The following is a 12,959-nucleotide window of genomic DNA, read 5'->3' on the forward strand; positions in this document are numbered from 1 at the left end:
CAGTTCTCTCTCTTTCTCTCTATTTTTTTCCGGTTTAAATGGTTTTTGTTTTGTTCCGCGAGTAGTCCGACTGGTTTCGTGATCTAGTGGTTACCAACAGGTCCTCTGATTAATCCCCGTGTGATACCTCACTGTGTGTTCTTGGGGCAAGAGTCTACAATACTTTAGGAGATTAGTTTGGGTGAAAGTTTGGAATATCCCTAAGTGAAAAAAAAAAATAGTTTTGCTTCACTAAACTAAAATTTACAAGTAGGGAGGTCAAGTCTAAACAGACCAAACATTAAAGTGTTCATATTTAGTTATTCTTTTAATTAGTATTTCTATCTGTATTCCAAAGTGTGCTTAAAATTTTTTTTGACAAGTCTAAATAAACCAAACACTACAACATTCAAAATTAGTTTAGAATCATACTAAAACATGTTTAGATGCACCAATCCATACATGGGAAGTGAATTCTTGTGATTAATCTCCATTTATCATGATAATTGTCTAGAATATAAATTACAATCTTGAACAACTTGATTTGAGGAATTCATAGGCTCTTGATTAGAGCACTTAAAGGAGATGCCATAGAACTTGGCTTGATCACGAAATATAATGAGTTTTTATCAACTCAAAAAACTCGAGTGAATCTCAATTGCCATCACTTGTATATAGATTATGACTTTTTACACTATATACTTGCCAAGTTGATTCGCAAACTTGATGAAGAAAGAAGTTGTTTAGGTTAAGTGTGATTAAGTAACAAACTAATCTCGAGCTACATTTTGTCCAGCGAGATCTCAAGTCAACTAGTAATGTCAAGACTTCATTTTGAATTGAGAAACTCTTGAAAAATCACATCTTTTATCTCTTTTTGCTCCACCTTCCTACAATTAGTACCAAATACCAAATATAAGTAGAATCTATCAATTAATACAATATTTGGTATAATAAAAGAGGAAAATAATCATAGAATTAATGACAAAAATGCAACATATAAAAAACCCCACCAAAAACATCACAAAAAACATCTATAGTAAAAGTTTTTTATATACACTATTGCAGTAAAATATTTCAAAATCATCCTTCAAAAATAGCTAATCCAAATGGAGTTAGTTTTTATCAAAAAAAAAAAAAATTGTGTTTCTATTTGGCTGGTGGACTTTTATTATAGAGGCAGGCTCATGTTCTCCCCCCACTCGCAAGATTTTGGTATTTTTGAAGCCCTAACAAAAGAAGTTTTACGCAATTTAACAGTTAGTCTGATTTCAAGAACACTCTTACGGTATGTTGAAATAGCAAAACATAGGTTGAGCAAGGATTGACAGCTGTGGGATTTGAACCCACGCCCTTCCGGACCAGAGCCTAAATCTGGCGCCTTAGACCACTCGGCCAAACTGTCAGTGGCGTGCAAGAGTAAAACGTCGAATGACATAGCTAAAGCTGTAAAAAGGTTGATAAATCACACAAATCGACTGACTCTCTCATTACCATTCTGCTTTCCAGGACTCTTCTTCTTCTTTCAAGAGGTCATAAAACATAATTCCTCAAAAAAAAAAAAAAACTTTTGACGTGTTTTAGTTGTCGCTTTGTTTGTGTTAGATGGCATACTTTGTGACTTTATTTTGGAAGTATGTATGTATTTCTATGTAACTTTCAGCTTGTACCTACTTTTGAATTGTATATTATAACCACAAACTATGATCATGAACCTGGTTACATTGCTCTCGTGATGAAATTTGATTATATTGCTATGGCACTTTTTTGTAGTTGCATTTCTTCTTTTTTTTTTTTCTCCCTTTTGCTTTTAAAGAAAAAACGTAGGAATTTAATTGCTTAAACACCATTTACAATACTTCCCAACTTATCAGAGCCAGCACGTAGAATGGTTGATATTCAAACCCTTTAAGAAAAAACACTTCTTACCAGTCAGTGACAACGAGGGGAATGAACAATTTGCACTCCTTATTTCTTTATAAACAATTAATATATTCTGTTGGTAGCATAAACGTATTGTACAATGCTCACTTCGCATCAACAGAAGAAGAAAATCCACCGAAAGGGTTGCAGAATTACATGTCATTTCAATTTGGTTTTAATTCAGTTGAATCAAACACATCCTAACCATGTTTGAACTTGTACCTAGACTGACACCAGAAAAAATATTGACGATTAAACAAGTATAAAACAAAAAATAGCTTCTGTGAACATATTTTTTAATTATTCTTTTATCTCATATTTATCAGATCGTTACAGTAATTTTTTTTTATTAAAAAAAAATTCAGAGAAATGTAATCCAAATAAGGACTGTATTGAGTCGAGGTCACAAAATTGTTACCATGAAATTCCAAAGAGGAAAAAAAAAATAAAACAACATGCCGTGAAAATCAAGGTACCTTTCAAATCAACGGATTATGCCCCCACTTTGTTTGATTAAAGCTAATGGATCCATCGATCCAAAGCAATTATACATTTCCTCACATAGACGACTCGGTTTCTAATTAAAAATACTCCCCAATTATTCATTCAGATGCGGGACCACTATGGTTTTCTTGCATTCCCCGGCATTTCGACTTATCAATCCGACGGTTGAGATTTTGCAAACCCGCTGATAGCGAAGCTGGATCGCTCGTGACGTTTCAACTTTCACGTGGGAGTGGGACTGCATATGTTTTTTACTTATTTTAAACCTCGTCGTCGGTGCGGTCGGACAAAAAAAAAAAGAAGGGCTTTCAGACCTTTTTAGGGTAACGTGAAGGAGGGGAAAGGTGGTTAATCTGGTTACAAGCACTTCTTTTTAAGTACAATTTCACTGCTTTTTGGCGGAATGATTTGTCTAATGATCTACTGTATTTACGTTGGCCCGTTCTCATTTGTTAGTTGCTTGCATTGTTGTTTTTCCAAAAGAAAAAAAAAAGAATTTCATTTTCTGTAAATAAATTTTTTTCACACATTCCTCAATCACGTTAATTTGTTTCACTTACATCACATTTTTAAAAATGTTTACTACTCCCCCCGTCCCACTTTGATAGTTCTGTTTTTCTTTTTCGTCTGTCTTAAATTGTAGTCCACTTTCCAATTGAAGAATGTAGTTGTATTTTAATTTTTCTAAAATACCATTATTTAATGTAAGTTGTTGTTACTATAAACCTACCCTATTTAATAATGAGAATTGATTCTTTTTTTACCATCAATTCAAGTTCCCATAAAATTGTACTCTATTTAATGTGAGGGTATTTTAGAAAAATAGCAATCTAAATTTACTTTTCCAACAAAATTAACTACTTTTTCTTAAACTGTGTGAAAAAAGAAACAGGACTATCAAAGTGGGACGGAGGGAGTATAATTTTTCACCAAAAAATGAGCCTCACTAATACTGATTCAAAACACAATTAGCAATACGCGGATCTGAAAAAAAAAAAAAAGGAAAAAAACTAATGCAAAGTGCTTCATTTGTGAAACGCTTTTTTTAGTTGATTCAAAAGAAGTCTTCGTTTCAAAATATTGAGAAGTCAAAGGCAGATTTAAACATAATTGCTAGATCTGGTTATGAGAGTAAGCATTTTTGGTAGTTTAAACACTTGTAGCTGCATTAAAACAGTTTTAATTACAATAAAAAATGGTTCAAATATTTTGATTCCACGTCAAAAGGAAAAGAAAGAGACAGTAAAGTCAAAGGTGTTAAAAAGTGGAACAAAGTAGCAAATGCAGCGTCCTTAGCCTTAATTGAAGGCGTCGACTCTTGACTCTATTATTCTTTTGAGAACTCAACTTTTAGAGAATGATCTATTTTACTCCTCTCCTGCAACATCCTGCAATTCTGCAACACAACCAATATATATATATATATATATATATATATATATATATATATATATATATATATTTTTTTTTTTTTAAAAAAGAAGAGGGGTGGGGAATCAACAAGTTGTTTCTTGGTTGTCTTTGATGTCCCTGACCACTAAAATCCAGTTGTCAAACCCCAAGAACTTTCTTTTTTTTTTTTTTTGACGAAGACCAATCAAATGCACTAGCCTTCTTCGAATCCAACATGTTGACCCCACCTCTTAGTTTCCATCTGTAATTAGATCCAGATCATTTGTGGGCAGCCTGGACTTCCTTCCCCAATTCCATCCGGCAAATTCAATCGTTTTGCAGCTTGTCGGTCCTCTTCACCTCTACTGAGTGAAATTCGGCTCAAGCGACAGAAACAAATTAGTAAAGAATAATTTACTTCAATTTTTATATTTATGTTTATTATTTAAAAATAAAGATATTTGATTTAAACGATAGAAATAAAATTAAAAAATAATTCACTTCAATTTTTATATTTGTGAAATATCGTTATACTCGTACAGTTTTTTTTTATTTTTTATTTTTTATATAGGTGGACTCATAATTGGAGAAAATACGCTATTAAAACATGAAGCAGCATATTCGCAGCGAAACACAAATGTTATGGGCTAAGGGTGGCATGCGAGGTTGGTTTAAACTGATCGTAAAATTGGGACGATAATTTAATTAATCAAAGCGGTGATTTCCACTCGTACCCCTTTCCAGCATCAGTGCAACTTGTGAAACATCACACATGTCATTTAATACTCGGGTTACTTTCAGAGATACAGCCGAGACTGAGAGGCCTCATTCCTCAAGCACCAAATATTAGGTCCTCCGTCGAGAGAAGATGGAGAGAAGAAGGGCTTCTTCAATGGCCAATCGTTTCCTCATTGCAGCTGTATTATTTGTTCTTTCTTGTTCATCAATTCAAGAAACAGCGGCACAAACATCATCATTTGATGATAATTTCAGTAAAACTTGCCCTGAAACACATTTCACTGCCTCTGCTGACGGACAGACATGGTACCTCTCCTTGGACAAAGAATCAGGTATTCGTTACTGCACCAATAATCCCTCATCTGTCTTTTCTATTCTACTTCTCAAACCCTTCATCACATTTCCTTCTTTGTATGTAGCATTTTTTCTCTGCAATGCTTTTAGTTTAAGAATTTGAATAGTCTGATATCACATGTTGGTGGATATTGCATAGGCTGCGGATTCCAGACAAAAGAAAGGTACAGATTTGGATGGTTTAGCATGAAGCTCAAACTGGTCAGTGGTGATTCTGCTGGAGTTGTTACAGCTTATTATGTAAGTTGAAACTAAAACGTAAGAGTTTTCTGATTTGCTGTCCTGTCCCATACCAAAAATCAATACGTTACCCTGCAAATTTATTAATGGTAATGGTTCCCCGAAAATTTCAGATGTGTTCGGATTGCACACACCTCGGAGCAGGGCCTGAAAGGGATGAGATAGACTTTGAGTTCCTGGGGAACAGAACAGGGCAGCCTTATCTTATACAGACCAACGTTTACAAGAATGGGACTGGTAATCGTGAAATGAGGCACGTTTTGTGGTTTGACCCCGCCAAGGACTATCACAGCTATTCCATTCTATGGAACCCGCTGCAGCTTGTGTAAGCTCGTATTTCACTTTCCATTGCAGTAATTTATTTATTATTAAGACTTCCTTCTTGACTTGCAATTCTTCTTTCGGAGTCCTTAAATCGTTTAGCTCATGCAAGTATGTTTGGTGAGGCAATCCAAGAATGTCACTGAATTAGGTTCTTGGAAATCTCATGGTTGATCATTAGCGTCTGTGATTTTTCTTATGCTAAGTAATGCTTAACTTACCACCCTTCCAAATTGACAATCTGGATCCAATAATTCTCAAGACGAGACGAGAGTCACCAGACCAAGTTTTGGTCGTTTTCGGCTTCAAATACCGCAATTAAACAGGGAAAGACCAGCCATGTGATGTGAGTCACCAAGCACAATGGCATATTAATATATCATAACTATGACTGGGGAGATGGAAGGAGCATAATTCTTCTAGTTTTCCTGTTCTAGGCAAAGACTAATGATCATTTTAGTCAGCGTGCGTTAATTGCTTTCTAATTTGATCCAAAGAGTTATTGTTAAATGAAATGACACACTTTTTTCAACAGGTTCTACGTTGATAGAGTTCCAATAAGGGTGTACAGGAATGCAAATTATACAAACAACTTCTTCCCCATAGACAAGCCAATGAACTTGATTTCAAGCATATGGAATGCTGATGACTGGGCAACCAGAGGTGGTCTGGAGAAGACAAACTGGACGCTTGCACCATTTGTATCATCTTATAAAGACTTCAGTGTCGATGCCTGCAAATGGGAAGACCCTTACCCAGCCTGTGTCTCCACCACCACAGCACACTGGTGGGATCAGTATCCTGCTTGGCATCTCTCAGACAGCGAAAAGTTGGACTATGCTTGGGTTCAGAGAAATCTTGTTATTTATGACTATTGCAAGGACACCGAAAGATTCCCTAAAGTACCTGAGGAGTGCTGGATAAGTCCCTGGGCCTGATCTGATGAATCAGATATTGGTATATTTTTTCGAAAAAGAACATTGAAAGTTCATATATAGATAGATAGTTTTCTTTCTGAGTATATATGCTGTATTATGTGCTTTGGCGCTTCTGTACTGCAATTATTGGAATTATTTCATTGATTAAATATTCTACACTTTTTAAAAAGACACTTCGATTTTTCTTATTTGTTTTTTGGGAACATTTATTTGCTAGGGTCCATCAATGAAACATACATGTACTGAAGCATTCTTTGATAAGCTAGCCACATCTTTTGAATCTGGATATGATATAGCTTCGTCATAACCAAATTTCCAAGCCCTTTGTGTTTAGTACGTGGCTCTACTGCATCCACGACTCCGCCCAAAGTGTCCCCATCTCTGCATTGTTTGGCTTTCTCAGCTTTGTGAAATTTGCACTTAACATGAACAGTGATCGCATGACCATAGTTTTCATTCTCAAGCAAAATACAAGTTCAAAATAGAATTCATATTTCCTTACTAAAAGCCCAAGTTGAGCAAATTCAATTGAATTTCATTTACAATTCATGACTTCTGCATAGGAATTGTAGATTTGCCGTCGAGCTTGTCATAATTAGGGGTGAACAAAATTATCCGCTATTCCAAAATCCGTCATATCTGATGCGATGCGATATGAAAATTAGGATACCCGATTTGTATTATTTGATCGGATCAAAAGAGGGTAGCGTACCTGCTAAGATGCGAGGCGGATTAGGATCACATAATTAAAAACTCAGGAGTACCCGACCAATTCGGCATATATATATATTTTTTGTTTTTTTATTTTTATGTACATACTATAAAATAATAATTTAGAGCTAAATAAGTATCTTCATTGAATAACTTGCATTACAAATATGAGAGACTATAGTTTATTTACAAGGTTTATTTGTAGAGATTATGATCTTATGTTTTATAGAAAAGAGTTTAATTAATGTGAAACATATATTTAAAAAAATGAGTTATTTATTTCAAACTTTTATTGATTTTGAATTCTTTTTATCTTGTATTCTTTTCGCACGCTTGTTTTCTGGTGGGAGACTTTTTTTTTTTAGAAATAAATCTTTATTAAATCTTAGATAAATGTGTAAAATATAATATTAAATTAGTATAAATTATTTTTTTAAAAAATTTAAATAATAAATGAGGTGACGACGAGTACCCATTGACCTAACCCTATCTTAATGGGTATCCACTGATATGTCCATTGACCTAACCCTATCTTAATGGGTATCCACTGATATGTGGGACGGATAAGGATCAAAAAATGATTGACCTGCAAGATGCAGGTCAGATCACCCAAATGGTGTGGACGGAGCGGATATTCGACCCGTGACCACCCTAGTCATAATTGCAGAAAACTCTCTCATTTTTTGAATTTACAACACTCTACATTGACATTTCATATCGTGCTACATAAACGCGTCACGTATACTGATGCAAACATTTTGGAATGTTCTTTTATAGTCGTAGAGGTGAGGTGACACATATGGTATTGCCGTGTATGAATTCTGTTTTGTATACAATGCTATAGTGTAGTATTTGGAAAATATTCCCAAAAATATTTAATTCATACAAACTCATCATTTTAAATTGACAAAAATATGTTACAGGTCTTTATGCCGACGCCCAACTGGACAAAGTGCCAATACATGTAATTCCCTTTATTAGCCTTGCCTCAAAAGGCCAAAGGCCAAAAAAAGCACGTCATTTTGAAAATCAAGAGAACAACAGTTATTACGCTATTTAGGAGGATGACTGGATCAGGATAACTGCCCGGGCTTCCTCTTTGGTACATTATCCTTGCAGAGCTTCTCATGGAAGGTTCCTGGAATTTACATTTACGTCTTCAAATTTTACAGTATTTAAAATTACTTGGACTAAAATTGTCCCAGTTTCGACAACTATTTAAAATTATGCGAATCAATTTGAATCGGACGGAGTTCTTTCCGGTCCAAGGAGAATCAAAGGCAATTACTTGGCTCTTCAGTGTATAACACAGGCTCCGTCGTTTTGATATTATTGAATTGGGTCAAAGGGTATTTCGGCCAAATCGCTCACCGCCCTTTCTTTTCGCCGACCAAGATAAATACCAGCAAATTAAACTTGAAGCTGGGAAAAAGCCCTTTTCGTCGTCTGAGAAGTGTCCGGTGAATTTTGCGCCCCCGTCCTGTAATTCACGGTTCACGAGAATGGTCTGCGAAAAGTGTATGTATTAGACCTATAGCTATTTACTTACCTTGTATGATTAGGGTTCTGAAGTTGGATTTGGCTTTAGTTTTTCTTTTTAATTTCTGTTTAACATAATAGAAATGGATTATCTAAATCTACATGTGTAGGTGAGAAAAAGCTGTCGAAGGTGATAGTGCCGGACAAGTGGAAGGAGGGAGCCCACAATACCACCGAAGGAGGCGGCCGGAAGATTAACGAGAACAAGCTCCTCTCCAAGAAACACCGGTACCCCTTTACTTACTTTACTCACTTAGGGTTACCATTTAATTCAGTTTTACTCATATGTTTCAATTTACAGTTGTTAGATTAGGTATTTCTTAATTGAAGTGGCTGTTTTGATTGAAAAGATTGATTTCTTTTTTGTTTGTTTTACAACGAATTTTATAGCATCATTGATTTTTTCTTTTTAAATTGAAGTTGATTTCAGTTGCTTGATTCACCAATGTGGTGGAATTAAAAACTTTTACTAGCTGGGGTAAATTCAACCATTATGGATTTTTGCTGTGCAGTTGCGATTTCTGGGATTTTATAAAAAACTAGCGTTGTTTTGTTGATGAAGACTACTCTGAAGTATTGATGTGGCAATGTAGTTCTGAAATCCTGATTAGTAGTTCTTGGAAGTCTGTGAGATAATCTTGTCCTTTGTTTTTGCTGGTAGTGCTTGATTCTAAATGCTTTTATGGGATGTGATTAATAGTTGTATCGTGTACTATACTTATGTTCTTTTTATTTCCCCCTTTTGGAATATATCAACATGTGGTTGAAGTATGAAAGTGTAACTTCGCTGTCTGTTGATGAGGTTGCTGGATGCTGCAGTGCTTTAGAAAATATTTTTTCATTGACGTAATACACTCTGAATTGAATGCTTATGATTGGTTACACAATTACAAGAAATCCCACTCAGTGCATGGGCTACAGCTTTCCTTTTGCTAAAACTTAACAGATGAGATGATGCAAATGTGTCTTGCACGCCCACCTGCACGAGAGAGAGAGAGAGAGAGAATGTGTACACAATATTTCTTCAAAACTGCCTTCTTTTTACTTTTAATGAAGTTATGCTAGTGAGGTTTGCGAAAATAGAAGATCTATGAGTAGTTTTGTCAAAACAACTTTGCTAATGACTGCTTTTTCCAAGGGTGGGAGGGTCACTTCAGCATTTTGTCGCTGTTTTTGTTTACATCAGAGATTAATTGGACCTGATTTCCCTTTTGAGCATTTTTGTTAAAGGCTGTCATCGGGTTGCATCAGTTTTAATTGTTGAAATATTTATGTTTGGTTTGCTACATACTTGTATGTTTTAGTGTCTTTGTATCTCAGTCATGTCATTGCTGTCGACAAAGAAGTTTGTATTTTCTCTGTGCATTGTACATAGATTGCTAGTATGTTTAACTTTTAGATGCTTTTGATATGCTACCAGTTGTGATTTGTGGAACCTTTATTGTCTTTCAGATGGACGCCTTATGGAACAAATAGTGCAACAACGAAATGCATTATTTGCAAGCAGCAGGTGCATCAAGACGCTAAGTACTGTCATACCTGTGCCTACAGTAAAGGTACAAACATTGTTGAAACCATTCTTTATGCCATCTTCTCACGCGTGTTTTTATTATTTGCTTTCCCTGTTTCTTATGCTCTTTCTAAATTGCAGGAGTATGTGCAATGTGCGGGAAACAAGTGCTGGACACAAAGTTTTACAAGCAAAGCAATGTATAGTCCACACAAGTGTTTCTCTTGTGGACCGTAGCATTGTATTTCTTGGCCTAACTGGTCTTGGAATCATCTGTGGATGTTATCAGCGCAAGTGTTTGTGGAATCTGCTCAATCCTGTCCTGTATAGTCCTCAATCAGCTTATGATTCTGTTTTTCTGTAATGTTATGAGGAACGTGATTAGTTCAAACTGTGCAACGTCTCGCTCTGTTTTGCTGCACTTGAATCTCTGATATTAGTACGTGTTTTCTGATGTAGCAGATGAGATAATTTGAATAGGTTTGGTCCTGAATTCTCATTACATTGAGGAGGGAGTTGAAGACTGGAAATCAAGACATTGACAATGAGAAACTCTCTTGCTGATTCGGATTATTACAGATCTGTATCCCCCACGAGGGGACGCCCAGTTAATACATACATATTCCAAGCCTAATATTCTGAGGTGAGCAAAGCAAGTGACTGTGCTTTGCAAACCGGCATCAAAGGTTTTTGCAGCATGTCACCATAAAGCTTACGGTATCCATTTTCACGAAATCTTAATTGCCTTAAAATTTTATTAGAAGCAAGCATTAACTGCTACACTAATTATTGCGACTACATTGACTAGTTGGATGTCGAGAATTCCAGTATTTCTCAATTTCTTCTGCTGATCTTCCAGGTATCCTCCCTGCTATTAGAGACCACCTAGCAACGAAAGGGAGGATTCCCCATGATCAGTCAAAAGAAAATCACTATTTTAAGTAACAACGGAAATAAGGACGGTGACAAAATGTGATTTACCTCTCGCCAACCAAGTTGAACATCCTAATTATCAAGTCTTCTTCTTCCTCAGAGAATTCAACCTTGGAGTCTCCGCTCTTTTTCTCTGAAATATAGTAGCCAAACTCATTACCAAAAATCAGGGAATCGATTCTTTTGTTTATCACAATGAACCAAAGCGATTTGGAGAATAGACAGGAATTAAATGAATACTACTTAATCGAGAAGAACAAAACAGAGCGGGGGCAAACTTGTACAAACATCAAAGAGGATATTGGCAATGGGGCAGATTTACCCGCAGGTGACAAATGGGGCAGGGGCCACAGGTGTCAAAAACTCCACCCCACCCCCCCGGTACCCATAGGTGACCATTTCTTCTCTTTTTTTTAATCTTTTTTTTGGTATTGAAGAGGAATATTTCATTTTTAAGTACACTTTTTTTTTTTATAGTGTTACTGAGAGGGGTTGAACATTTTTAAGTAAACCTATCTTCGCAATATATATATATATATATATATATATATGAGATTAATTTTCTATACACTAACTAACAGGGTCTACATTTTCATCATTAGATGCATGACACATAATTCAAATTTGAATTTAATAGTCCAAGACAACATTACATTCAAACTGTTTTTCCTCAAAAGTAAGATTTGTTTGTTGGTGGACAAGCAAGTATCAGGCAAGCCGGTGCTAATAAATTGCAAAGAAAAGGTTAGCAAAATAGTTGCAAATTCTTTCAACTGACACAATTTCATCAAACTGAGAGTGAGTGAGTGAGTGAGTGGTGGCTAAAAATGGAAAAAGGTATGTGGCAGAGAAAGAAATGAAATAGACAAAGAGAAAGTGGAAGAGGGTTAGATTGAATGTTAATAAATTTCTTAGTTTCTCTAACGTTTGATGTTTTATGTTTAAAATATAAACAAAATTAAACCATTTAAACTAACCTACATATAAACTTGTTAATGTAGCAAATATAGAGAATTCATCAAAGTTTTAGTCTGATTATTAATCAAGACTAGTGGAAGAAAAATCCACCCCCCCCCCCCCTATATCTCTCTCAAACCCCCACACCAGGGGCAGTCACCCGCCCCATCGCTATCCTCTGTCTGCAATTGTACAATTCAAGTGCCACGCCAAACAAATAGATTGAGTAAGCGAGGGGGAGAGAAACATTAGATGTTTTTACCTGGTAAGTTATGAGTACAAGTTTCATCGGAAGAGTGTTCAGCTTCAGCCATTTGATTGTTACCACCAGCCAAATAAGCGAAGAACTGAATTGTACCTGTTGGAAAAGCAATTAAAACAAATTGGGGAATGTGGAGTCAAGGGTACGAGGATAGATGGGGAATGTATTTTACTGCCACAGCTGTGGATGAATTCAACTCCGAGGTGGTGATTGGTAGCTGATGAAGAGAGCCTTATTACATGCTAGAAGTTGTGGATTGGTTGGCCCAGTGTCCATTACAGTGATTTGATTTAAAGTCCAAATGGTGTCACATCCAAAATTTCGGCCTGATTTGGCACTTGAGTTTTTTTACCAAGTTTGTCTGGTACAAAATTTTTAGAAATTTTATTTACAGTAATCTCAAAAAATATCTCAAAGTTTTTAAACTATGCATTTCAAAATTTTTTAAAAAAGCTTCTATTGTAACTTATAGAGTAAAGTTTTAAACAAATACCTAAAAAATTCGCTTTGCTAAACGGGGCAGAATTCAGCTCATTTTCGCCTGCGAGTACAGACTAAGAGAACGCTGCATGTTTTCACGATTGTCAATTCACAATTATAACGTAGAATTTGGGCCATACCATGGTTTTTTATTTTTGTATAAAAAGGAAATATCATT

The 12,959-nt window shown here is 35.6% G+C and overlaps 3 protein-coding genes and 1 non-coding gene across 4 annotated transcripts; 2 read left to right on the forward strand and 2 right to left on the reverse strand.

Moving 5' to 3' along the window:
• Positions 1-1,304: 1,304 nt before the first annotated feature.
• On the reverse strand, positions 1,305-1,384 carry TRNAL-UAG (transfer RNA leucine (anticodon UAG)). The gene has a single exon. It is a non-coding gene; the product is annotated as a tRNA-Leu (tRNA).
• A 3,187-nt stretch (positions 1,385-4,571) lies between these two features.
• On the forward strand, positions 4,572-6,556 carry LOC140035020 (probable xyloglucan endotransglucosylase/hydrolase protein 8). The gene is made up of 4 exons (XM_072074264.1): positions 4,572-4,868; positions 5,030-5,130; positions 5,244-5,455; positions 5,987-6,556. Exons 1-4 carry the CDS (start codon positions 4,667-4,669, stop codon positions 6,387-6,389), a joined length of 918 nt encoding a protein of 305 aa, XP_071930365.1. The 5' UTR covers positions 4,572-4,666; the 3' UTR covers positions 6,390-6,556.
• A 1,766-nt stretch (positions 6,557-8,322) lies between these two features.
• LOC113725845 (uncharacterized) lies at positions 8,323-10,783 on the forward strand. The gene is made up of 4 exons (XM_027249241.2): positions 8,323-8,618; positions 8,750-8,867; positions 10,092-10,195; positions 10,291-10,783. The coding sequence occupies exons 1-4, from the start codon at positions 8,603-8,605 to the stop codon at positions 10,353-10,355; spliced, it is 303 nt and encodes a 100-aa protein (XP_027105042.1). The 5' UTR covers positions 8,323-8,602; the 3' UTR covers positions 10,356-10,783.
• On the reverse strand, positions 10,688-12,525 carry LOC113725847 (transcription factor CPC-like). Its single transcript, XM_027249242.2, has 3 exons — positions 12,302-12,525; positions 11,131-11,215; positions 10,688-11,034 (listed from the first exon to the last, which is right to left on the reverse strand). Exons 1-3 carry the CDS (start codon positions 12,351-12,353, stop codon positions 10,932-10,934), a joined length of 240 nt encoding a protein of 79 aa, XP_027105043.1. The 5' UTR covers positions 12,354-12,525; the 3' UTR covers positions 10,688-10,931.
• Positions 12,526-12,959: the final 434 nt, after the last annotated feature.

This window comes from Coffea arabica, chromosome 2c (assembly GCF_036785885.1).
Source record: "Coffea arabica cultivar ET-39 chromosome 2c, Coffea Arabica ET-39 HiFi, whole genome shotgun sequence".
Classification (NCBI taxonomy): Eukaryota; Viridiplantae; Streptophyta; class Magnoliopsida; order Gentianales; family Rubiaceae; genus Coffea; species Coffea arabica.

What these genes read in the sequence shown, in the direction of transcription:
- LOC113725847 (XM_027249242.2), bottom strand. Translation starts at nt 12,353, where the DNA reads ATGGCTGAAGCTGAACACTCTTCCGATGAAACTTGTACTCATAACTTA. An exon ending in TTGTACTCATAACTTACCAG is followed by an intron (nt 11,216 to 12,301) that starts GTAAAAACATCT and finishes ACTATATTTCAG; the next exon opens with AGAAAAAGAGCGGAGACTCC. An exon ending in TTCAACTTGGTTGGCGAGAG is followed by an intron (nt 11,035 to 11,130) that starts GTAAATCACATT and finishes TTTCGTTGCTAG; the next exon opens with GTGGTCTCTAATAGCAGGGA.
- LOC140035020 (XM_072074264.1), top strand. Translation starts at nt 4,667, where the DNA reads ATGGAGAGAAGAAGGGCTTCTTCAATGGCCAATCGTTTCCTCATTGCA. An exon ending in GAGTTGTTACAGCTTATTAT is followed by an intron (nt 5,131 to 5,243) that starts GTAAGTTGAAAC and finishes CGAAAATTTCAG; the next exon opens with ATGTGTTCGGATTGCACACA. An exon ending in TGGAACCCGCTGCAGCTTGT is followed by an intron (nt 5,456 to 5,986) that starts GTAAGCTCGTAT and finishes TTTTTTCAACAG; the next exon opens with GTTCTACGTTGATAGAGTTC.
- LOC113725845 (XM_027249241.2), top strand. An exon ending in CTCCTCTCCAAGAAACACCG is followed by an intron (nt 8,868 to 10,091) that starts GTACCCCTTTAC and finishes ATTGTCTTTCAG; the next exon opens with ATGGACGCCTTATGGAACAA. An exon ending in TACCTGTGCCTACAGTAAAG is followed by an intron (nt 10,196 to 10,290) that starts GTACAAACATTG and finishes TCTAAATTGCAG; the next exon opens with GAGTATGTGCAATGTGCGGG.